Source organism: Sinocyclocheilus rhinocerous, unplaced genomic scaffold, assembly GCF_001515625.1.
Source record: "Sinocyclocheilus rhinocerous isolate Xijiao unplaced genomic scaffold, SAMN03320098_v1.1 scaffold1294, whole genome shotgun sequence".
NCBI lineage: Eukaryota > Metazoa > Chordata > Actinopteri > Cypriniformes > Cyprinidae > Sinocyclocheilus > Sinocyclocheilus rhinocerous.
This window is the reverse complement of record NW_015656157.1, coordinates 2851953-2876434: the sequence shown is the minus strand read 5'-3', so window position 1 is coordinate 2876434 and position 24482 is coordinate 2851953. Positions and strand designations below refer to the sequence as shown.

The 24482-nt window shown below is 38.6% G+C and overlaps 1 protein-coding gene across 1 annotated transcript in view; it reads right to left on the bottom strand.

Moving 5' to 3' along the window:
• LOC107719650 (neurocan core protein-like) overlaps positions 1–24482 on the bottom strand; it is a 140018-nt gene that overhangs the window by 95061 nt on the left and 20475 nt on the right. Inside the window, exon 2 of the mRNA XM_016527136.1 lies at positions 7925–7998. Coding sequence (XP_016382622.1) covers positions 7925–7997 — 73 coding nt within the window. The 5' untranslated portion in view covers position 7998. The remainder of the gene's footprint in view (positions 1–7924; positions 7999–24482) is intronic.

Here is a 24482-nt window from a genome sequence, read left to right as displayed (position 1 = left end):
ACCGACCGAAAGGAACACAGCAATTAATTATAGTAAAACATAATAAAGTTGGAGGGAAAAAGGAAATAAAATGAAGATAAAAAATGAGCCTGATACTATCAAGTGAAAAAGCCACCTACTTTCTTCACACAACCTTAGTCTTAATAGTGACAGACGGCATTCGGTGGCGTTTAAGTGAGCTGTGAATGTTAACGGGATAGTTCACCTTCAGTTGATGGTCCCCATTGACTTCCATAGTATGGAAAAAACACTATGCAAGTCAATAAGGGACCAACAACTGAAGGTGAACTATCCCTTTAACTACTTCCTTTAACATGCTAACAAGCCGATATACAAAGGTAACAACTGACACAATTATAAATCTGAATGTGTACTGTGATCTCTCTTCAGTGCGGAGAGTGGCAGTGGCCAAGTATTTACAAGCATGCCATGCCAAATTTTATTTGTTTATTTATTTTTGAATATACTAATGTGTATAATAATAATAATGAACAAAGAAGACTAAGAATTATTTACTTATATTATTATTTAATTTAGGTAATTAAGTAATATAAATAAACAACTGATTATTATTCAACTATAACTAATTAACTAACTAAATAAATAAATAAATAACAAATTGACTTGTGTACTGCAATCACTCTTTATTGCAGTGAAGCAGTGAGCGAGTGGTGGCCAAATATTTATCCAAATAAATCTGTATAAATATTGATACAAATGTATGCATATACTAATTTGTATAATAATAATAATAATAATAAACATAAATTAATAATGTTAATAAACACATTAATTAATATTATTTTATTTAATGATGATGATAATAATAACAATTCTTAATTAATAATAATAACTATTATTATGGTCAATAATAATAAAAATAATAATAATAATAACAACAACAATTATTATCATCACAATTATCATTAAATAATAAATAATAAAATACTTTTATAATACATTATTAATTATAATTAATAATAATAATAATATTGATAATCATTATTATAATCATTATCATTATTATTATTATTATTAGGGAATGAACGAACAAACAAAAAAATTAACAAACGAATGCCAACATAGTTGGATTTAAAAACAATAAACAGCGAAAAAGAGAGAGAGAGAGAGAGAGAGAGAGAGAGAGAGAGAGAGACATTAAAAGATATAAAATGGACCAATACTATCAAAGTAGTCCTCTACTTTTCTTACATGACCTTCCCCTGAAAGAAGTCAGACACCTACAGTGATGTTAATTTTCCTGCAAATGTTAACTACTTTATAATGGTCGCCATAGCAACAGAGATACACCGCTAATGCAATAACGAATCCGAATGAGTACTGCGGTTTCTCTTTAGTGCCGGGGCCACTTTTACAGTCCACCACTTGGCAAATTACCCATGTTTGTCAGTATTTTCCCCTAGCTCTTTCTTTCAGTTTCTCCACCATAGGCCGAGACTGTCCCGTGGCGTCTAATTGCATACAAGCGCTCACAATGCACGCGCCCACTGAGCTCAAAACAATATAGCCACATAGCCAAAGCGTTAGTGGCAAACTTGCAGAAACGTGCGCGGCAGGAAACAGTAGGCCCGAGGTAAATCTACATATGTGTTATTTCCAGCGAATAAGGACTGTTTGTTTGATTCGCACTCTTAAGTGGGACCTCCAACGGTGTTTTTCATCCTCCGCCATTATGGATACAGCCTCCTCCAAAACTGTGTTTGAGAAGTGGAATCATTGTATTAAAAAACTGAACAGGTGTGCTAATACTGTACGGTGACAAACGCATACAGGCCGTCCTAATGACATTCCCTTTCTGAAAGCATCTCGCATGAGATGCTCTCCCCCGGAAACCCCCCAGTGGTTCCCGCCATATTCACAGCGCCATGAATATTAACCGAGCCCAGGGTGTCTGAGCTCAATATCTCCTGTCTTCCTTCCTGTCTCTTGCTAAAATACACACACATACATAAAGATAATCTGAGTCCAGAGGCTTGACTACATTTCCTGTTCTCTGCTAGGTAATGGCACATTTATTAAGCGTGATACGGAGATGCTACTCAACCCAAGTCCCCTTCAGATGAAAAATACACCCGCCGCCACACACTTAAACTGGGGCAGCAGCTGCGTGACTTAAGCATGACTAAATATTTGAGTGTTGTAACATGAAAATGAGTTGGCACTAGTAATGTTTAAACTAATTATTTATGGAAACAGCAGACTGATTGAATAATGTACATCAATAAACTCATTTTTGTGACATTTCAATCCCTTTGGACATAATGTTGGCATTTTACATTTTAAGAGAAAGAACATTAAAAGGACAAATGGCTCAGCGCCTCACAAACACAAAGCCGATCTAAACTGTGTCAGGGTAAATAAATAAATAAATAAATAAAACTTTATCAAATTAAATTAATTATAAATAAATAAATAAAAACTTCTAATTTGCAGTGCCCTTTGTAAGTGTTTTAACACTAAGTAAATAAATAAACAAAAACTATTTATCAAATCTGTATCAAATTAAATTAATTATAAATACATACATAAATACACTAAACTAAAATAGATTTCAAGATTATTTATGTGTTAAATTCAATGAAAATAAAGAACAAATGGTGCAAACTAACTAGTAGTCACTTGTAAGGTTGACTGGTCCAACAGTCAGAGAGTAGGGATTCTGCAAAAAAAAATATTAACACTCATGCCGACAAAGTGTACTTATTTACACCATGGGCGTCCCATGAGAGCGATTTCGATGGAGAGCGAAGCTAAGAGGGCGAGGAAAGCTTTATGCAGATTATGCGCAGCCTGTCTCGCTCACCGCAGCTGACGCTAAAAAAGAAAGGCGCGTGTGGTCCTCAAGTGCCAGACCCAACTCCAAGCAACTGGTGCAGATGGCAGCAAGCGGGTCAGGGACCTAGAGACTCCACTCCCTGGCCTGCAACCCTGCAAGTACCCGATAAGAACCCGGTGTCGTCTGAAATCAGAAGAGGCCGGTCTGTGAAACGGCCTTGCCATGCAACACGGCCTTGCCAAAAGTTCTGACTTGGAGCGTGAAGCGTTTGCATCTACAAAAGGCTTTTGACGGAGTAGGCTTCAGTCGGCACAAGCTATGCGTCAGTGTCTTCCTTTTTCACGGCACGTGGGCACGTATCAACACCGCTGAGAGCCGTTGCAGGCATTAGAGTGAGTGATGACAAGTCTTTAGGTGGCAATGTGAGGAAATGAGGCTTTCTGCAGATGAAAGTGTTCCTCACGCACTCTTTATTTACTGCAGATGGAAGCAGCGGAGGGCGGAATCCAGCCGAGGGGTATTTATCAGCAATGTCCAAAAAGGCTCATCAGTGTCTGGTCAGGGAAAGGTGTGCGACGGTAATTACCACAAGATGAAAGGATGAGAGAAAACCCGTTTAAAGGGACGGTTCCCCAAAAAATGAAAATTCTGGCATAATTTACTAACCTCGTTCCAAACCTGTATGACTTTTTTTTCCTTCAGTGGAACACAAAATAAGGTAAAATAAGAGTGTTTTGAACTTTTTGTGTATCCAATGAAAGTCAATGGGGTCCAAACAAAACATTTGGTCGCCGCTGACTTTCATAGATAGACAGACAGACAGACAGACAGACAGACTGATAGACAGAACAAATGATAAATAGATAAGATGAACAACAGACAAATAGACAGACAGAAGGACAGATAGACAAATAAGCATAGATAACAGATAGAACGATAGAACGAAAGATAGATAGAACGATAGATAGATAGATAGATAGATAGATAGACTGATGACAGACAGATAGACGGAACAAAAGATGATAGATAGATAGATAGATGACAGACAGATAGACGGAACAAAAGATGATAGATAGATAGACAGACAGACAGATAGATAGATATAAAGACAGATTGACAGACTGATGACAGACAGATAGACGGAACAAAAGATGATAGATAGATAGATAGACAGACAGACAGACAGACAGACAGACAGGCGGATGGATGGATGGACAGACAGAACAAAAGATGATAGACAGATAGATAGATAGATAGACAGACAGAGAGACAGAACAAAAGATGATAGATAAATAGAACGATAGATAGATAGATAGATAGAACGATAGATAGATAGATAGATAGATAGTGTCACGAATCCGGTCTATGAACTTCCGTTTGTTCACCACCAGAGGTCATTATTCACCACATGGACTCTCACACTACACAGACTGTCACACTTACCCTGGACTTCAATTCCCACAATCCATTTCACTCTGATTACGCACACGGCTGCAGCCAATCACACACCCTACATAAGCCATGGACTTCCTCTATCTCACTGCCGAGTATTGTTTAGCGCTTATTGCTCACCTAGTGATAGCTACACTACGGAGCCAGTTCCCAGTCCTAGTTTCCAGTCTAAGTCTAGTCACGTCGTGTTGCCCTGTTGCCTGTTTACTGATCTTCTGCCTCGGCCACACAAGGATTCAGCAGCTTTTCAGAGGAACATTGGTCAGGTATGGACACAGCACGAATATTATTAGCCCGCGATCGCTGGAGAACTATATTCGCGAATATTTAGCAATCGCGCACTATTCAGATTTACTGGACTGTCTTTTGATAGAGTTTTTTGTGATGGCATTAATCAACCTCTACAATCTGAGCTTAGACGCGAGGGTCCGCGTTCGTCACTCGTTCAGTTTATGGATTATGTTTTGTTGTCTGTCGGTTCCTCTTTCACTGTGGGTGTCGCCTTAGGATCCTGATCCTAAACATGTCGCGGTTGTTATTTCGGACTCCATTCACGCCGCGGCTGCCGCATCAGAGCCCATTAACATCGCGGCTGCCGCATCAGAGCCTGTGTATGTCTCGTCAAGTCAAGTCACAGCTGTTCTTCCTGAGTCCAGTCAAGTCACAGCTGATCTTCATGAATCAAGTCACGTCACCGCTGATCTTCCAGAGTCTCGTCACGTCTCTGCTGATCTTCCAGAGTCACGTCTCAGCTGATCGTCCAGAGTCTCGTCACGTCTCAGCTGATCTTCCAAAGGCTCGTCACGTCTCAGCTGATCTTCTCGAGTCTCGTCACGTCTCAGCTGTTCGTCCAGAGTCACGTTACGTCTCAGCTGATCTTCCAGAGTCTCGTCACGTCTCGGCTGATCTTCTAGAGTCTCGTCACGTCTCAGCTGTTCGTCCAGAGTCACGTCACGTCACAGCTGATCTTCTAGAATCTCATCACGTTTCAGCTGATCTTCCAGAGTCACGTCACATCTCCGCTGATCTTCCAGAGTCTCGTCCTGCCTCCGCTGATCTTCCAGAGTCTCGTCATGTCTCCGCTGATCTTCCAGAGTCACGTCACATCACAGCTGATCATCCAGTGTCACGTCACATCACAGCTGATCATCCAGAGTCATGTCACGTCCTGTCTGTTGCACCCAGATCTTCAAGGTCAGTCCTTCGGTATCCCAGTCTGGTATCCAGTGTGGGGGATGCACCGCTGTTGTCTGCACGCGCAGCTGGTATCCCCAAACCCACTCACTCTAGCCCTCCTGTTCCTGAACTGATTCCCCTGTGTGAAACGCTTCCCATGATGAGGATCGCTTTTTGGTGTGTTTGGGATGCATACACCACCACAGAACCTCCCGAGGTGGTGGCGTCCACTATGGTGTCTCCAGAGGTGGCGGCTGATGCTGCAGAACCTCCTGAGGTAGTGACGCTCGTTGCTGTGTTCCCTGAAGCGATAACATTCCTGTCACGGCTATGAAGGCCGTCTGTGAACTCTCTGCCTGTCCTGTCATGGCTATGAAGGCCGTCTGTGAACTCTCTGCATGTCCTGTCACGGCTATGGAGGCCATCTGTGAACTCTCTGCCTGTCCTGTAATGGCTATGGAGGCCATCTGTGAACTCTCTGCCTGTCCTGTCATGGCTATGGAGGCCGTCTGTGAACTCTCTGTTCTGTCACAGCTCAAAAACGTGCCTTTGAACCATCTGTCTGTCCAGTTTCAATTAATGGATCTGAGTGTGAATTGTCTGCCTGTTCAGTTTCAGTCACTGAAATGTCTACAGTCCAGTTTCAGTTAATACACCCAATTTTGAACTGTCAGTCTGTCCCATATCAACCCATGAATCTGTTTGTGAACTGTTTGTCCATCCGTTTTCAGTCAGTGAGCAGGTTTATGAACTGTTTGCCCATTCAGTAGTCACCAGGGAGACTACTGATGAACATTCTGTGTTCCCTCCCTTGATCCTTGATGCCGTGAATGCACTGCCTGTCACTCGTATCTCAGTTTCCCCTAGGTCCCAGTCTCTGCCAGGGGTCCCTGATCTGTCTGGTCTGTCGTGGTCGTCTTCAGTCCCGTGTTTGTGGTCATCCATCTTGTCTGCTCCTCCGTGGTGGTCTTCTGTTCTGTCTGCTCAGCCGAGGTGGTCTTCTGTCCTGCTCTGGTGGTCTTCTGCTCCACCGTGGGAATCTTCGGACCCGTCTGCTCTGCTGTGGAGGTCCTCAGCTCCACCTGCTTCGCCGGCTCCACCCTGGTTCTCTGCTCCGCCCTGGCTCCCTGCTTCGCCAGCTCCACCCTGGTTCTCTGCTCCGCCCTGGCTCCCTGCTTCGCCGGTTCTGCCTTGGTGCCCTGCTCTGCCAGCTCTGCCTCAGTCCCCGGTCTCTTCACTTCCACGTGGACCTGGCCCTCCGTCCCTCCCCCTGTTCCGCCTCCGCTCCACCACCCTCCTGGATTTGACTGTTTTTGGGGGGACCGGAATCCGGTCTATGAATGTGATGAGGGGGGTGGGGCCGAGAGCCGTGGGAACGGAGCGAGGCCAGTGGAATTAATGATAATGCGCGACACCTGCACCACTCACCAGTCTCGAGTCCCACGGAGGAGCTCCGGAAGGATAAAAGGAGGAGTGACGACAGTGCAGGACGAGAGAGGACCAGGCTGGACTTTATTTTATGTTTTGGTTCTGTTTGTGCAAGGCAGTCGTCCGTGAGGGGCTGTTGCGCTATTTTGTGTTTATTTTATTACTAAAGTTTGTTTAATTGTTCCCCGGTTCCCGCCTCCTTCTTCTCTATCTAAGAACGTTGTTACAATGAACTTCCATTTGTTCACCACCAGAGGTCATTATTCACTACATGGACTCTCACACTACACAGACTGTCACACTTACCCTGCACTTCAATTCCCACAATTTCACTCTGATTACACACACGGCTGCAGCCAATCACACACCCTACATAAGCCATGGACTTCCTCTCTCTCACTGCCGAGTATTGTTTAGCGCTTATCGCTCACCTAGTGATAGCTAGTTTTAGATAGCTAAGTCTAGTCACGTCGTGTTGCCCTGTTGCCTGTTTACTGATCTTCTGCCTGTCTTGGAATCGTCTTGTTGTTTGGACTCTGTTTGCCCCTGCCTGGACTATTAGCGTGTATCTAGATTATCTCTCTTTGTTTTGCCCCCTGGATCACGTTCGCAACCGATCGACCCCGTCTGTTCACTGGACTACTCTTGTGTCTTGCCCGTGCCATACCTGTTTGCTGGTGTTTCGACCCTGCCTGTTTCTGACCATGTTTATGAATAAAGCTATGCAAATGGATCCAACCATCTCTCGTCCCTGTCGCCCCATTACAGATAGATAGATAGATAGATAGATAGATAGATAGTTGTTGTGTAATGGAAAGGTTCCATGGATGTTAAAGGTTCTTAATGGAACCATCAATGCCAATAAAGAGCTCTTTATTTTTAAGAGTGTAGGTTGCATTGGTTTCTTCCATTGTGGATGAAAATTGCACTAATTCAGCTGCAGGTTTTGGACATTTTGAGATTTGAAAAAGTTGTTACTGAGTCAACGAGGACTTTTGATTGACAAGTGCACTCCCACAACTGAATGGATAAGAGTAGATGAATGCTGAGATTCAGGAGAGAATGACTCACCGTGTTCCAGGGTGAAGAGCAGACACACAGCCAGGAGAGACTGGAGCGCAGTCAAGCGGAGCTCCCCCAGCATCCTAAAGGAGAAACACGGAGAAAAAGAGAGAGAACGGTGAATTGATTATACATTTCGGTCATGTCAAAACTAATTATGATCAAACTATCAAAGACTGCAAGTGCATTTTCACTCTTTTTTTGATGAGCCAAGTAACTCATCAAATAGATTACAATATTCAAAGCAGGCCTCTCAAATGTCTTTATATCCTGTCGAAAAAACATGTGTACTGAACTCAACCTGGCGAAAACATCTCTACCATCTGGGTGTTGAATTTTAAGCACAAAAACTAATCAGTTATCACTGCAGTTTTCAAGAAAATAGCCATTTTTGCCAGCATTATTACAGGAAGTAAACATCAGTGAAATCACTTACAACATCATGTGAGGTTGCTTTTGTAAATCTTTCAAAGGCAAGCATATTTTTTTGATGTAATGCAGTTTCAGATGGCTGGCTGAGCATCAAATCTCAAGATGGACAGAATGATACACAGATAAAATGTAAATCACCGGACAGATAGATAAGCAGACAGACAGAACGACAGACAGATCGATGGACAGAACAATGGACAGATAAACATAAAGACAGAATGACAGATGGACAGAATGATTGATAGAACAAAGGACAAATAGAACGAAAGACGGATAGTAGGCAGACAGAACAATAGTGAGGAAGAAGAACAGATAGATAGATTGATGGACAGATAAACTAAATGACAGATAGACAGACAGACAGAATGACAGACTGATAGACAGAACAAATGATAAATAGATAAGATGAACAACAGACAAATAGACAGACAGAAGGACAGATAGACAAATAAGCATAGATAACAAAGAAAGATAAATAGAACGATAGATAGATAGATAGATAGATAACTATCTTTCAATAAAGAAAGGCTTTTATACCTCACATTAATTACACACATTTTTTAGGACCACCAAGTATATAAATGTTTGACAAGCCCATTCTACATTATTACAGGCAGAAAGTCTTTAGTACAAACCAAGTGTGAGAGAGACAAAGAGCCGGCAGTAAATAATAAATGCTGCAGATTTTACTCGCTGTGGCTAAGGGCGAAACACAAGCCGCTGTCTGAGAGATTGGACACGGATAACCAGTGTACGTTACAGCGGGCCGCTCACCTGCTCTGAGTCAAAGTCGAGTGCAAGGACAAATAGAGAGATGAGCTGTCCAGTGTGTCAAAACGAATGAGATAGTCGGTTCATTTGTGGCCGCACAGTCGATTAATCACTCAAATTAATTTGATCTCATCTGATGGCTTAAATGGACGGCGTGTCAATTCAATCAAAGCTGGATCTTCCTTCCTGCATTGTTCTTCTCGATTCCCAACAGGTGGAGGGTCTATTTTACATTCCTGATCATGTGACCTCCAGAAACCTCCATCTCAGCCGGGAATCATGGGAGTCTATCTCGTAATTGTATCCGCAGGTTGGAGCCGTGCAGTTTTTTGCTGTCTGTCACAGGCAGGCGACAGAAGACAAGCAGAAAACCTCCTACATGGAGGTAGGCGAGTGAACGCGTACACAAACAAACACTAAGACAAACCCACACACATACTAAAAGAACTGATACTCAAACAAAAGGAAGCCGACATGCTTGCACACAAAGGATCTGGCGGAAGGTTTGGCGTATAAAAGCATACAAACACAGATTCCCTTACAGCTCAGTCCATGAATCTGTTTGTATCATCAATGATTTTCTTTCTTTCAGGGAAAAAGCACGGTTTTAGATGCTGCTCACTTTGTCTTCGCTATGGGAAGGCGATTGTGCTCTGGCATGCGCTAATCCTGCTGTTGTTTTGCCCAGCCTGGGCTCTCTGATCCTGGCAAAATATCATGCCAGACCTCTGTAGACTCCCATAGCCTCCGGCCTCCGTCAGCTCATCCGGAGTCTTGTTAGGGCTAAAGCAGGCATCTATACTGCTCATACCTGGGGCTTGTCCATGTGAGGGGATATGCACAATTGCTTTAAGTTTAATCAGACTAACACTTTTCATCAGGTGGACATTAAACAAGCCAAAAGAAATCCCATAGAGTTACACTGACACGAGAGAGAGAGAGAGAGAGAGAGAGAGAGAGAATGATATGAAATCTGAATATATATTTATAAATTCTGAATATAAAGTTATAATTCTAAATAGACAAATGTAAATTGTGAATATATACTTATACATTTAAATATATAGACACAAATCTGAATATATAAATGTAAATTATGAAAATATAGAAGTACAGATGAATTTATAAGCCTTGTCAGTACTCTGGTTCACAAATATATACACACATGTATGATATATTCATAATTTATATTTATATATTCAGGTTTGTCTCCATATATTTGGAAATTAATATATATTCATTTATACAATAGAAGAAAAAATAATTTTCTGTTTGCCTCTTCCTAATACTAATATTCATAAAACAGATATTCACATTAAAGGTAGGGTATGTAATTTTTCAAAAACACTTTAGAAAACTGATTCGGGCCGAATAGCAAAACAAACTTGTAGCCAATCAGCAATAAGGGGCGTGTCTACTCGTGATGTGGAGGAGAGAGCTGGAGATGGTGGATAAAAAACAAAAGAGGAAAACGTCTGCGGAATGATAAGGCAAGAAGTAGGACCCGTGTAAATATCGGATCAGCTTTCCAGCGCTGGAGAGAACTCAAGGAGCGGAGGCCTGCGATCGGACGCCGAGGTTGCTATGTTTCTTCTCAGTAGGTGAGTAACACCGTGTCTACAACAGCTAAAGTCTGCCTACACTGGACGCGATCAAACGACCGTTGAAAACCATTTGAAATTTGTGTCAGCACGTCATAAATAGAACCCGGCAGCAGTTTTCTGTCTGGGATTTGTTGCGCCGCGCCGCTCACGTCTGTAGACACGGTGTAACATTGGTTTTGCTTTGTTTCACAGAACTAATCGTTGCCTGGGTTGCGTACATATATGTGGGGCGGAGCTATCAAAATAGGGACAAGACCCTTTTGGGGTAGGGGCGTGTTTGTATTGGTGATTTCAAATATCAACATTGGCTACCAGAAATCGCTTACCCTGCCTTTAAGGAACAAAATCTTGTTATGTGTTCACGTTTTTCGTGCAGTTTCACAGAGAGAAGGATTTCAGCTCATAGAAATATGCATGGAAAAAAAACAGCTAAACAACAAATCTAATATTAAAAAATATAAATAACAATAAATACATAAATGTAATAATGCAATAACAAAAATGAAAAAATAAATAAATAATTAAAAGTCAGCAAATAAAAAATTAATTAAATAAATAAAATGTCTGTAAAATACAAGTATATGAGGTCCCGTTTTTTACTTGATTAATTTATTAATTACTTATTTAATTTAATAATTGCTATTATACTGTACATCATAAATATTATGTAAACTAATTATTAATTTTATTTCAGCAGCATTGAGCATGTTCTATTTTAAGTGCAGTTTGGGACTTAGAGATCTTCTGATTACTAGGGTGTGTTTTTTTTTCTGAAGAAAAAAACAAAACCGAGAAGTGGGACACTTATGAAAAATCTTTTACTTTCCATGTATTATCACTGGAGAAACAAATGAGAATGTTCTTTGATTTTTTTCCCCTTATGGGCAGAAACTCAAGGAGAGCAGTTACAAAACATAATGCATCCGTCATTGGCAGCCTTGCCACTGTGAGTTATTGGACACAGTCATGAATCAGGCTACAGTGTTGCTCCCTCAAAACGCACACATACACACCACACTTCAATACAAACAGGAGATATGAGCATCCTTTTTTCCACAGTAAGACAAAACAGAGTTTCCTGTAAATGTCTTTTACATGGTACATTTGCAAAATAGGTCTCTTATCGGCTTCCCTGGAATGTTAATTGTATTTTTTTTATCTTTTTGCTTCATTTTTTATCTTTTTGCTACAAATCATGGCATTTCTCCAAGACAATTCACGGGTGGGTTAAAAGCTCACGTCTAAACCCACAGATCTCTATTTGTGATGCAAGACAAACACATTGTGCCTTGGGGGGCACCATAAATGCATCAAACAAACAAATAAATGAATCACAGCCATTCATTTCTGTGTGTTTGTGTGCAATAGAAAACAGCAAAAGAAAAAAAGAATGAAAATGTGTGCCACAATATAAGCACTAAAATGGAGAATTCTCTCTATTACTGTATGGTTGATACAGATGGTGGATCAGCCTGTCGCCATTAGCAACGACACTAGTGTCAACAAAGACAGGAAGTTTCAATCACTTTGGAGAGTGACCTAGTCCTGATGGTTGAGAAGAAAAGAGAAAAAAAAGGAAGACAAAACAAAACAACAACAGACCAGCATTAATTTCCATGCCACTGCAGACTGATAAAGGCTCTAAAAGCTCAGCATCAGTTGCCTTCTGTAAAAACTAGGTCTTACCAGCTTAAAGGGTTGATGCTGCTCTACCAGCTCTAACCAGTTTAACCAAGATGGTCTACCATGTAAAAACCAGGTACACTAGTTGCTAGCGTGCCTGAACAATTATCCTGACCAGCTAGATAGATATTGATCAGAGAGACGACAGATCAATAGATTGACAAACAGAACAAAGAACAGAAATAATAACTCGATAGGTAGAATGACAGATAGAACAATAGATAGACAAAACATCAGAAAGAACACAAGAATGATAGACAAAATGGCAGAGCGAACAAATGAATGATTGTTAGATAATACAATTATAGATAGAAAGATAGAACAATAGAAGAAAAAATAGCATGATATAAAGATTTATAGACAGATTGAGAGAACTATAGAACGACAGACAGAACGATACAAATGAAAAAACAAATTAGATAGATAGATAGATCGAAATAGAACGAAAGAACAATAAAGCAAAATAACAATAGCTGGATCAAAAGAACGATGGACAGTGTGATAGACTGAGAGATAGAGCACAAACAACAGAATGAATTAGCAAGAGAGAACGATAGAATTTCAGAACAAGCGAAAGATAGACAGAACAATACATAAAACGGACAACCAAACAACAGATAGAACATGCAAACGATAGACAGAATAAATAAATGAGTGAATGCTAGCCAGAACAATAGATTGTCAACAGATCAAGTGAAAGATTGATAGAATAACTGGACAATAAATAGGTAGAACAAATGGCGAATGATAGATAAACCAAATAAATGTGTAAATGATAGATAGATAGAATGAGTGAATAATACATAGAAGGAATGAGCAAGCAAATATGTAAAGAGAACAAGTGAAGGATATGAGTGAACAATATAGATAGAATGAACAAATAAACGAACGAGTGACAGACAGAATGAATGAGTGAAAAAGATATAGATAGAATGAACGGTCAATAGATAATCCAATATAGATAATAACTTACCAAGATCAACAGAGGCAGAATTTAAAGGGTGAAATCCAGTGAAATAAATAAATAAATAAAGACAAAATAAAAGAGTTTCATAAGAAATTTGGAATCGGATTCTATGACCCCTTTACCAAGGTTAAAAATGTACAGCAACTCTAATTTATTTATTTGAAAGAACAAATCGGAATTCAAACCAGCCCATCATTTGGAACATTTATAGAGGCATGTAAAGCTGGAAACTGATGCAGAGGTTTCTGCCGTCTGGGACGAGACTCTTTCTGCAGACGCATTCAGACTAGTCACTCAAGCACACCATATGGTCCGACGCACAACACCGGGGATATTCCACTCCCTGACCAGTGGAATGGATGAATATTTAAGATGTTTGTGCACATAATTGGCATCTTAGTTCAAAATTTGTTTCGAGTGGATTGAAATATAACAGCCTGCATCCCACCTCATTACTGGTCTTTTCCAGCATGTGAACATGCAGGTGCGTCCTGCATTCGTCTGGCAGTCTGTCATGTGTGTGTGTGTGTGTGTGTGTCCTCTTTCACTGACATGAAAAGATGCAGTTAAGAAGGAGACGGACAGAGAGGCGGTCGACACATTAACACTGTGCTAGTGCACGGATACTATCACCCACAGACACGAGCTGAAGTGGTTTTCACACATCCCGTTCCGTGATCTCAATGGGCACTGATTGCCTTTAATGTAGCAGGATGCTGCCAGAGTGTGAATGAAGGAACGGGAGTTTGTGTTCACAGAGAGAGTGTCAACATGTCCGTCCCTTTCACTTTTTTCCCCCTTTTGTCCTTATGATGTTCAGAGACTTGTCTCTAACCCTGCTAAGGGTTAAAAAAAGGTATTTTTTTCCTCAGCATCTAGATCTAGAGATTTTGACACAGTAAATATTTCTGAAACATGTCTGTGTAATGTAAAAATAGAAGGCACAACTCAGTGAATCTTATAGGCTCAATGTGCATTTGTATTTATATCTGAAATAGTATGTGATATTAGAATTATTGCATCCCAAATGGTACGCCAAAATTTTAGAATTTCAAAGTGTGCACCCTAATATGTATACAAAATAATATGCACGATTAGAATTTGTATTGAATTAGAATTAAGTATTGAAAATAGTATGTAAAATCTTACTATTATGCAGGACTGCATACTATTTCATCCATCAATACATCTAAGTATGAAAACTTATAGATAGTATGCAAACGGAGGCACATAAAAACTGCATGTACGGATGCACACTTTATGTTTTCAATGTACTATGATTTGGGACACACTTATTCTAATCTTGCATATTATTTTGGATTTACCTATAGATAGTATGCAGACTGTATTATCCAAAATAATAAGATTAGTGCAAATGCCTAATTAGTATGTAGTCCTGCATAACAGTACACTTTGGTGATTAAACTATAAACAGTATGCAAACATTTTTGTGGCTCAGTTTGCATATTTGTATACTATATGTACTTAAATCTGAAATAATATCCTGAAAAAAAGATTCTATTTTTAAAGTGTACATGCATGCTTTTCTGGTTAATATTACCCACAACCCCTTGCACAAAGGAAGAGATTTATAACATAGTAGTGTGTCGCAATGCTAGGATACTTAAAATAATGTCTGTACATGTATGCAGGATGTAGCCTACATTACATTTGATCTAAAACGACTTACATTGCATTCAAGGTATACATTTTTTCAGTACTTGTATTCCCTGGGAATCAAACCTTGGCGTTGCTAGCACCATGCGTCACTGTTTGAGCTACAGTAGATAGTGGATAAGAAAAAACTAATTTGAGGAGCACAGAAAATGCTGGATTCAGGAGATTTGACGCATGGATTCAAACCTGCATTTCCCAAATGAGCATCAAAGCTCATTGCATCTGGCGGACAAACCGCTAAGCCACCACTCAATCATCTAAACCCCAGTGAAATTAAAATATTGATTTCATTTAACAAGCACCATTGAGTAATTTGCCTTTTATAGATCCTAGAAAGAACAACAAGGACAAAATGTGGCATCAGGCATATCCCCCTTTTTATAACCTTCAACTGCAACCTAAAAGTGATTGACTACACCTTTTCCTTCATTCAGATGGGCAATCCAGCACCTAATAGAGCCTGGTAATAACCACTTGGCTGGTGGAGGGAGCTGACTTGTCTCCAAGAGCACAGAAAGAAACGAGTTTCTCCATCTCAACGACTTGGAGCCGAAGCTGTAGCTTTGAAAAATGAGGTGACAGAGCGCTTACATCGCGGAGGCTCGGCAACGGCAATTTCAAACATTTCCTGCTTTTAATTTGCGCTCTCAGGCACACCAACACTTTTGACAGGCGACGACGGGAAATATTTAACTTGCTCTTCTGTGCATCAAGGTCCCTTTGGCTGCTCCCTGTGGAATCAAAAATGACTAGAAAGCACCGTGAGTAAGACATGTTGATGTCGAGCAGTCAGTACAAATGACATGTATGTACTTTGAGTGTCATGTGCTTGAGCGATCAATAAAAAGCCCGGATGAAGTCGCCACAAAATTCGGCAAGTCTTGGTACTGAACCGCTGTGGGAGGAAACGTCCAACAACAAACAGCAGAAATAAATGACCCAGCTCTGGCAGTTTCTGACTGGGAACTGTAAAGACGCCTCAGTTAATCAAAGTTCCAAGACTGTCGGCTTTGAATCACATCTAGGAAGCACGCATTAAAAATGTGGCTTTGAACTCAGGGCCACGCTTTCCGGGACACACATGAAAAACCTGAAAAAAACCTTTGTACAACAGGAAACTTGTGTTATGTTGCCAAATTCGGCAGATGCAAGACAGGAATTGACAAAACGCCATTGCAGCAGACATCAGGCAAAGATTATGACATATGTTATGTAAGAGATTGAGCCCTGGCAGCATTGTCCTATTGATACAACCCAAGTTTCTGGATCGTTTTGTGATCTTTCCCGTAATTGAAGACACCTTTTTATACCAAGTTTGAATTTTTGGCATAAGAAAAATGCAAAACAAAACATCACCCCTATGAACCAGAGGTTTCGTAATTCAATAATTTGTCGCTTCACAGCAAAATGCTAGGTTGATTCATTCAAACATTCAAACTTTTGATTTTTGTGAGAAAATACAGACAATTTGGCACCAGACTTAATTTTCTTCATTGGATCAGATTGGAAAACAATGTCTTTATGAACAAAATAGTATGATTTAAATGCAAGGTAAAAATTTTTTTAATTGTTCAAAAGACAAACATTTTAATTATGATGCAAACACACTTTTCCAGTGATAGGTTGAAAAAATTGCAACTATTTTATACTTAAGTTACTTCGTCTCATTTGATTTGTTATGAACAGGCCTTGTGATCCGTTCACACCAAGACCAATAATTATAGGGATAACTATATTAGCGTCCACACCAATAGATGATAACGTTCTGTTTATAAGCATTTGCTGCAGTTTTGTCGTGTGCCGCTTTAAATGTTTGCCCTCTTTAAAGATGAGTTGATACTGATTGGCTGTTTTTATAATTCACCACCTGTAAAAAATCATTGTGAAAGCAATTCCAACGATATCGATCCTCCGTGTTTTTATTGCTATAGCTGTGGTGTGGACTAAGCTATTGTTTATTGTACAGTTCAAACAATTAATAAAACTTTATGGTCATTGGTGTGAACGTCCCTTTAAAGCTTGTAATGGGAAAGAAAGAGATCCAGGCAGAAAAAAAGTGAAGCACACAGATTAAGAAAGAGGGCTTGAGAGATATGCAGCACGCTGCCAGGAGAAACGCTTTTATTAAGCTATCCTTTGTGTTTAGGCTACATGTGAAAAAAAATGCTGAAAACGCAACTCATCAAAGCAGTGCAAGGAAATTGTTTATATTTGTCAGGTTTGTCTCCAGTTTTAAGTCAAAAAGTACCAAAAAGACAAAAATCTGATCAGATTTTGTGTGAACCATTCATAACCTTTACCTAATAAAAGAATAACTGACATGAGTTGAATGACACTATTGTCTTCTGTAAAGCTGCTTTACATCTGCGTTTGAATTGGATTTTTGTGTTTTATAATTGATGGACTTTACAACATGAACACTGTTATTTCCTGTTTATTAATGTTAAGTTACTTTGAAACAATCTGTATTGTATAAAGCGCTATGTAAATAATTTTTTTTCTTTTATCCTGCCCATGCTTTTAAATATAATAAAAGTGAATGACAACTAGGGCTGTCAAGCTATAAAATGACAAAAAGTTCCTTACAACTGAACTTTGCACGTAAAAAGGACGAAATGTAAGCTACTACTTACCAAAAACTGTTCATGAGGAAAAGTAACAATGTCCCATTCATGAAAAAATTGTTCTTTTGACTGAAATCTTTCTAATGAATCAACTGTTCCAGATCACAGTGATGATTCATTCATAAACCGAACTCTCACTGGAGGGGAGGATTTCAGTAAATAATGACTTAAATTCAGTCTGTTCCTCATGAAAAGCTATTATTTGCCTTCAAAAAATATGTCATATGAACCACTTTGATGCTTTGAAATACAGTATTATAAAAGTGAATGGCAACTGGGGCTGTCAAGCTCTAAAACGACAAAAAAAAAAGCACCTTAAAAGTGACAATCTAATAATCTTGAGCGAAAAAAGATTTAGAAAAAAATTAAAGCCATTATCCACTGAAAATTGTTCCTGAGAGAAATACCGATGTCCCATTCCATTCCAATGACCCAATGAATTGTTCATTTGAGTCAAATCTTTCTAATTAATCACTGTGATAATGTGTTCTTGAATCAGACTGTCACTGGAGGGGAGGATTTCAGTAAATAATGACTTAAATTCAGTCTGTTCCTCATGAAAAAGCTGTTATTTGCCTTCAAAGGAACATAATGACATAAGAAGTTTTTTTTATCTCCTTCAGACCTCATTCACTTCCATTATATGAAAAAGAGCACCTCCTTTTGGGTTCCACTGAAAAAAGAAATTCATACAGGTTTGGAACGACACAAAAGTGTGCAAATGATATTGATGAACTATTCTTGTAAGTATAATCGGTGTATTTTCATGCACACTCATTGTTTGTGTTTATCAAATGTGGGAGCCACAAACTGTGATTGAGCCACTGGAGTGCCAACGCCAGCTTTGTCTTGCTGGTGCATTGAATCCCACAAACTGGCAGGAACAATGGAGCATGCAGGTGTGTGTGAGTTTATACAAGCAGGGCTCTCTGAACAGGTGTCAGAACAGCTTTTTCCATTCAGCCCGCTCCACTTCTCCGGATCCCTTTATGAAAACACGACTCAGTCATCCCCCAACTATTAACTGGGAAGCATATGGTGATTCCACAGCGTGTCCCCATAAAAATTACATGAAACTAATCAAAATCACACCAAAACACAAAGGAATTCCCCTCTGACCTCCGACACACACTGACAGATGGGGTGGGACAGAGTCCAACCACCCCGAAAATGATATTCGCACACGTCCGCCTCTCAACACCAAGTCGCATGTCTTTTCATGCTGAATAGCTGTGGCGTGCGACAGCTTTGAATTGGTTTTCATGAATTCATGATACGTCGGGTGAACAGCGAAACATTTGACATGAAAAAGAAGCTGACCAGAAACTGAATTGCAGTTTTGATACGACAAGCAAGAAGATTCAGGCAGAAAATAACAAAGTCTAACCGGATCTTATTTTGACATCGTTCTGCTGACATACAAAATATAAAATGATGCATTATATATATTTATCGAGCACTACTGTGGCCAGCGCTTCGATTCAATTTTCTCAGCGACATGCGGCATTGGAAAGACAAACAATCCAAAAGAAATAAAGTGACAGTTGAAGGGAAGAAAGGGAAACAAAAAGAGAGAAAGGGAGATAAGAAGAAGTTTATATAACTTTGCATGGAAAAAAAGCCATTATCCACTGAAAATTCATATCAATGTCCCATTCCTGAACTAATTGTCCATTTGAGTCAAATCTTTCTAACAAATGGCTCAAAATCTGCAAAAATTAATTGTAACAAATCATGTAAAAAATTTACCATCTTTTACTGGAAAATTAAACATTTTATCAAACTTTGATAATTGGCTTCATCTTTTAAAAAAACGGAGAAGATAATGATCAAATTACATTTTACTAAAAATCACCTTTCAAGTTCAGTAATATACATTACATCAGCATATGAGAGTATAATTGGATGACTACAGGGACTCATCTCACGAGAAGTCATTTAACAGTTCATCTATTGCCAAAATTATTTAATCATGAATAGAAAATTGTTGAAAATATTCAAAACAGGAATGTCAGAATCAAAAGGCATAGTTTGAGCATAAAAAAAAACATTCTGTCAAAATATAATGTACAACGATGTTCACTAACCCGGCGAAAGTTTTTCAGTTGGATTGCCATTTATTTTCTTTAGCATGCAGCATTGAATATTTCACTCAGTTCACTGATCATTCCGATTAAATTTCAACGAGTGATGAACAAATTTACATGCATGTGTGTTATGTATTATGTATGTTATTGTCTTTAACAGACCGCATGTTGAAGCCACTCAGGTCAGCATATTCTCCCTCTTCTCAGAATGCGATGATGCATTTCAAACATCCGGTAGTGTAGGTTTTCCAGGTAATGCATGTACTCCCTGGACCTTTGCTTCTTGTAAATGTATTGTGCACATTATTTTTTGACAGACATCAGTATTGTGATATTCAAATGATGTGGATCTGAAAACAGATGGATTGTAAGGTAATAATTATTTATTTCTCAGCCAGCAAGTATTCAGTGAAGTGATTGATGCCCATGATTGTGTTATGTTGATGTTTTTTTATTACGGGCGTGATAACGTGCTTGAGGGGTGAACAGTGTTTGATTTTTCTGTATTATAAAATGAGCTGGAGATGTTCAAAATGCTTTTTTGCATAGTTCATTATTCAATCTATGGAATTACGTTTATTTCATGGTTTAAATGACATGTTACTCAGAGACTGACATGCTTGGCTTGTCAAAAATGTTACATTCAGCCCTTGCAAATTCTTTAACTCTCTTTAAAATTCTTTCTTTAAAAAACTTTCTTTAAAATTCTTTAAAGGGGTCATATGATGGAGCTTGTAACACTCCAAAGAGAAAGGAAAAATTGAAATCGCATCATATGACCCCTTTAAGGAATGATTTTGATGCACAACTTGTTTTTATTGTCTCATAGCAAAACTCTTTTATTTAAACCCATAAAAAATGCATCCTGTTGAAAATAATATTGAAAAACTTTGTTCCATTATTACCCCTTGTCAGATTTTGTCTCAAATCACCAAGAAGATTCATTCATGATTCACACTGATTCACTTCTCAAGTTCAACTCACTGACTCAATGATCCTGGTAACATCTCACTGGAGGAAAAGATTTCGGTGAATAACGACTTAAATACATAGTGTGAACAGCCAAACATTTAACATCCAAAAGTAGCTGACCAGAAATTGAACTGCAATTTTGACAAGCAAGATGATTCAGGCGGAAAATAACAAAGTCTAACCCGGATCTTATTTTCACACCGTGCTGCTGACATACCAAAATATAAAAACAATGCATTATACATATTTATCGAGTACTACTGTGGCAAATGCTTCGATTCAATTTTCTCCAAGACATGCGCTCGGGGTAAAAAACAGCTGGCAGGGGAAAGACAAACAATCCAAGAGAAATAAAGTGATAGGTTTGGAGGGGAAAAAAGGGTAACATAAAAAGACATGAGAAAGGGAGACAGGAAGACTTTAAGACATCCAAACAAAAACAAACAAGACAATGGACTCTAGATGATAGAAATAGAGAGATTAACACTTAAATAGCTGCATTAAGAAGTTGTACGGTCTGTTTGTGCTCACTAAAATAATCATACTCTAAGCTCTTAATGAGTCATGAAACTGTAGATATCAGAGGTGTTAAAGGGGGATTTCCAAAAAAAGGTGAGAAAGAAGAGGAAAAAATACCTCAGAAAGAACAAAATCACTCAAAAGTTTAAGGGTCACACCAATATTTCTTTGTCTCAGTCAGACATAATGGACCCCTGGTGCCATATTGATTCAGAAGCATCGACTCGTTGCGAAAAAGAGAGCAGCGGCGTGAGCTCCATTTGCAGCTTTTTATTTACTTATCTCCAGTGGTTTGATGTAAAACCTAATAAGAGCATCCAACAAAGCAATGCTTTCTCATTTTCGAGGACGTATGGCAAACTGCCACGAGCGACACTGTCAAAATAAATGGCATGTCTTGGGTATTTCCCAGCATTCCTTTGTATTGCACTGGAGCACAATTCATTGTTCGCTTAAAGGGATGGTTCACCCAAAAATGTCAAATCTGGCATGATTTACTCACATTCATGTTCCAAACCTCGATGACTTATTTCTTTTGTGTGACACAAAAGGAGATATTTGGGCGATTGTTCATGCTGCTCTTTCCCACACTATAAAGTCTAATGTATCATATTTAGGCAAATAGGTAGGCAAATTCAAGACCTCAAAACTGCCGAAAAACCTGTTGCACACAACCTACTACATGCCTTGTGTCGTCTGATTGACAGTTTATACTTTTTTAGCAAGTAAAAAGCCTTTTGGTATCATTTACTGTAAAATATTGACTGTTTTTTGTCAAGTGAATGTAAGGGTGCTTTCACAAGCATTAGCTTTGTTGTTTTGCTAATACTTCAAAATTAACCTGTGAATATCTGTGGGTGAGCACGTCTTCGCTATTCAAAAATCAAAGAGCATTTTTTCATTTTATAATGCCGTTTTATTGCTCTTCTTCGTAGTAGGTACATTTTTAAAATGTTTTCCCGATCAATCCTGGACTCCTGCTCAAAATGATAAATTAATATAACGACAGCTACAAAAAACAACAACAATAAGCCCGCGAAGCTGTTGTCGTTCCATCCTGATGGATGACAGCTGTGACAGCTAAGTGGAATCCCGGAAAATAAACCATGGAACTTTGACCAATGTAAAAAGCAACATTGTAATAATTTTAATCCCTGTTTCGGAACAAAGCAATCGATCTACAGGTGTGAAAGCACCCTAAGACTAACTTTTATATTATTAGTAATATTTCAAGATGAACACTTTCTAGACTGGATCAATTTAGGTTTCTTTGATATACATTTTTTTTTTCCTAAGAAAAAACATGTAAAAATGTGACTATCAAATATAAAACATCAGGCTTTGATTATAAAACTAAGCATTTAAAAATCTTCTTACTAATTATTGGGAGATATAAGGTGACAACTGATATTTATATGCATTTTATGTAAGTAGTCTGTTATACTCTTATAATCTCACTGATTTACATTGTAAGCTTTCAGAATTTCATTGTACTTTTTGGTCATATAAATCAGCAACTGGACCATATTGCATATTTTTGCTCAGTTTGGGCCTCTAAAAAAAATATTGAGTTTTTTTTTTATTATTTCCTTTTTTGATTATGAGCTCCATATTATCACTATATCACATGAACCATAAAAGCCTGATGTCTCAAATATGACATATAATATATTTTTTTAGATTTGCCTTTTTATTTTGTCTAAACGTTCAATAACATTTTTCTGATTATTATTTCATATTACAGGCATTACAGTGTAAACTTTAGTGTTTCTCACACAAAGCTATTGAGTGTACAAGTCATATGGATCACATTTTTCAGCCTTTTTGGAGCCTGACAGCCCTTGGTCACGGTTTACATTGGTTAAGAGCGACATGAACATTCTTCAAACCATCTCCTTTTGTGTTCCACTGATACAGAGAAAGTCATATAGGATTTGAACGATTGAACTGTCATTTTTAGGTGAACTATGTATACCAGGCAGGGGCGTAGCCATCATTTCAGAAGTGAGGGGGACAGAAATTATATATATATATGACTTTCTGCGCGAGAGCGCCCTCCGGCTTTGAGTATGAATGAAACATACACTGCACGGAGTGTTTAGCGCTCCGTGATGTTCATCTCGCCTTATTCTGGGTCCGAATCTATATGTATTCACATCAGCTCTTGAAAACCTCTATGCGAACACACTTGCCCGAAAAAGTGCGGGGGACGAATTTACGTGATATTAAAAGTGGGGGGGGACACGTCCCCCGCGTCCCCCGCATAATCTACGCCCCTGATACCAGGACACTGATAGCCAGACAAAACATGCCATCTTATGGAACTCTTGCTTGGCAAGTAAGTCACTGGAAATTCAGGGCACTATTTCTGGCTTAGTGAGAGAATCTTGACTGCTCGCTTTTGTTCCCAAGGGCACAATTTAAGCAGCCCTTCTGTGTCCAAATCTTCTGTGCTGGAGCGTCAATACGAGTTTTTTCCTCAGTATGTTTTTTTACAGCCACTCGGCAAACAAATCCAAGTAATTGGATTTTAACAGTTCAAAAGAGTTTCGAAATAATTAGTAACAAGAATCCCAGTCTCCAAAGTATTTATCAACTCTGTCTGCTATCAGCATAAGATGAGATGGGGGTGATGCAAGAGAGAGTGTCCAACAAGTTAATACAAAATGTCTACTAAAGAAAACACCTATCGTGACTTGAGCAACTTCAGACTTGTCCTAGATTAAATCTGTATGATAGATTTTCCATTGAGGTATAACCATTATTCTCTGAAGTCTCCATGTCAAGATGCAAATGTGGAATATTCTTCACATTAAGGAACAAAATCTCAATATGTGTTCACATTTTTCATGCAATTTCACAGAAAGCACACAGCTCATGGAAATATGCACATAAAAAAAGCTAAATAAACAATTATCATAAGGACATAAAAATATTGCTTTGGATAAAAGTGCCTGATAAAGAAATAAATCAAATGTAAACAAATTATTTGATTTAAAATATAGTTTCATGGTAAGTAAAATAAATAAATAATGAATTAAAAATTAAAATAAATAATAATAATAATATAAAAAGTTAAATATAAAATAAAATAAATGCAAACATTAAAAAGTAAATAAAATAAATAAATAATATATAAAACAAATTAAAAAATAAATAAAAACGCAAATTAAAAATATAAAAAACTACATAAAAATTTTAATAAAATAATATATAAAACAAATGAAAAAG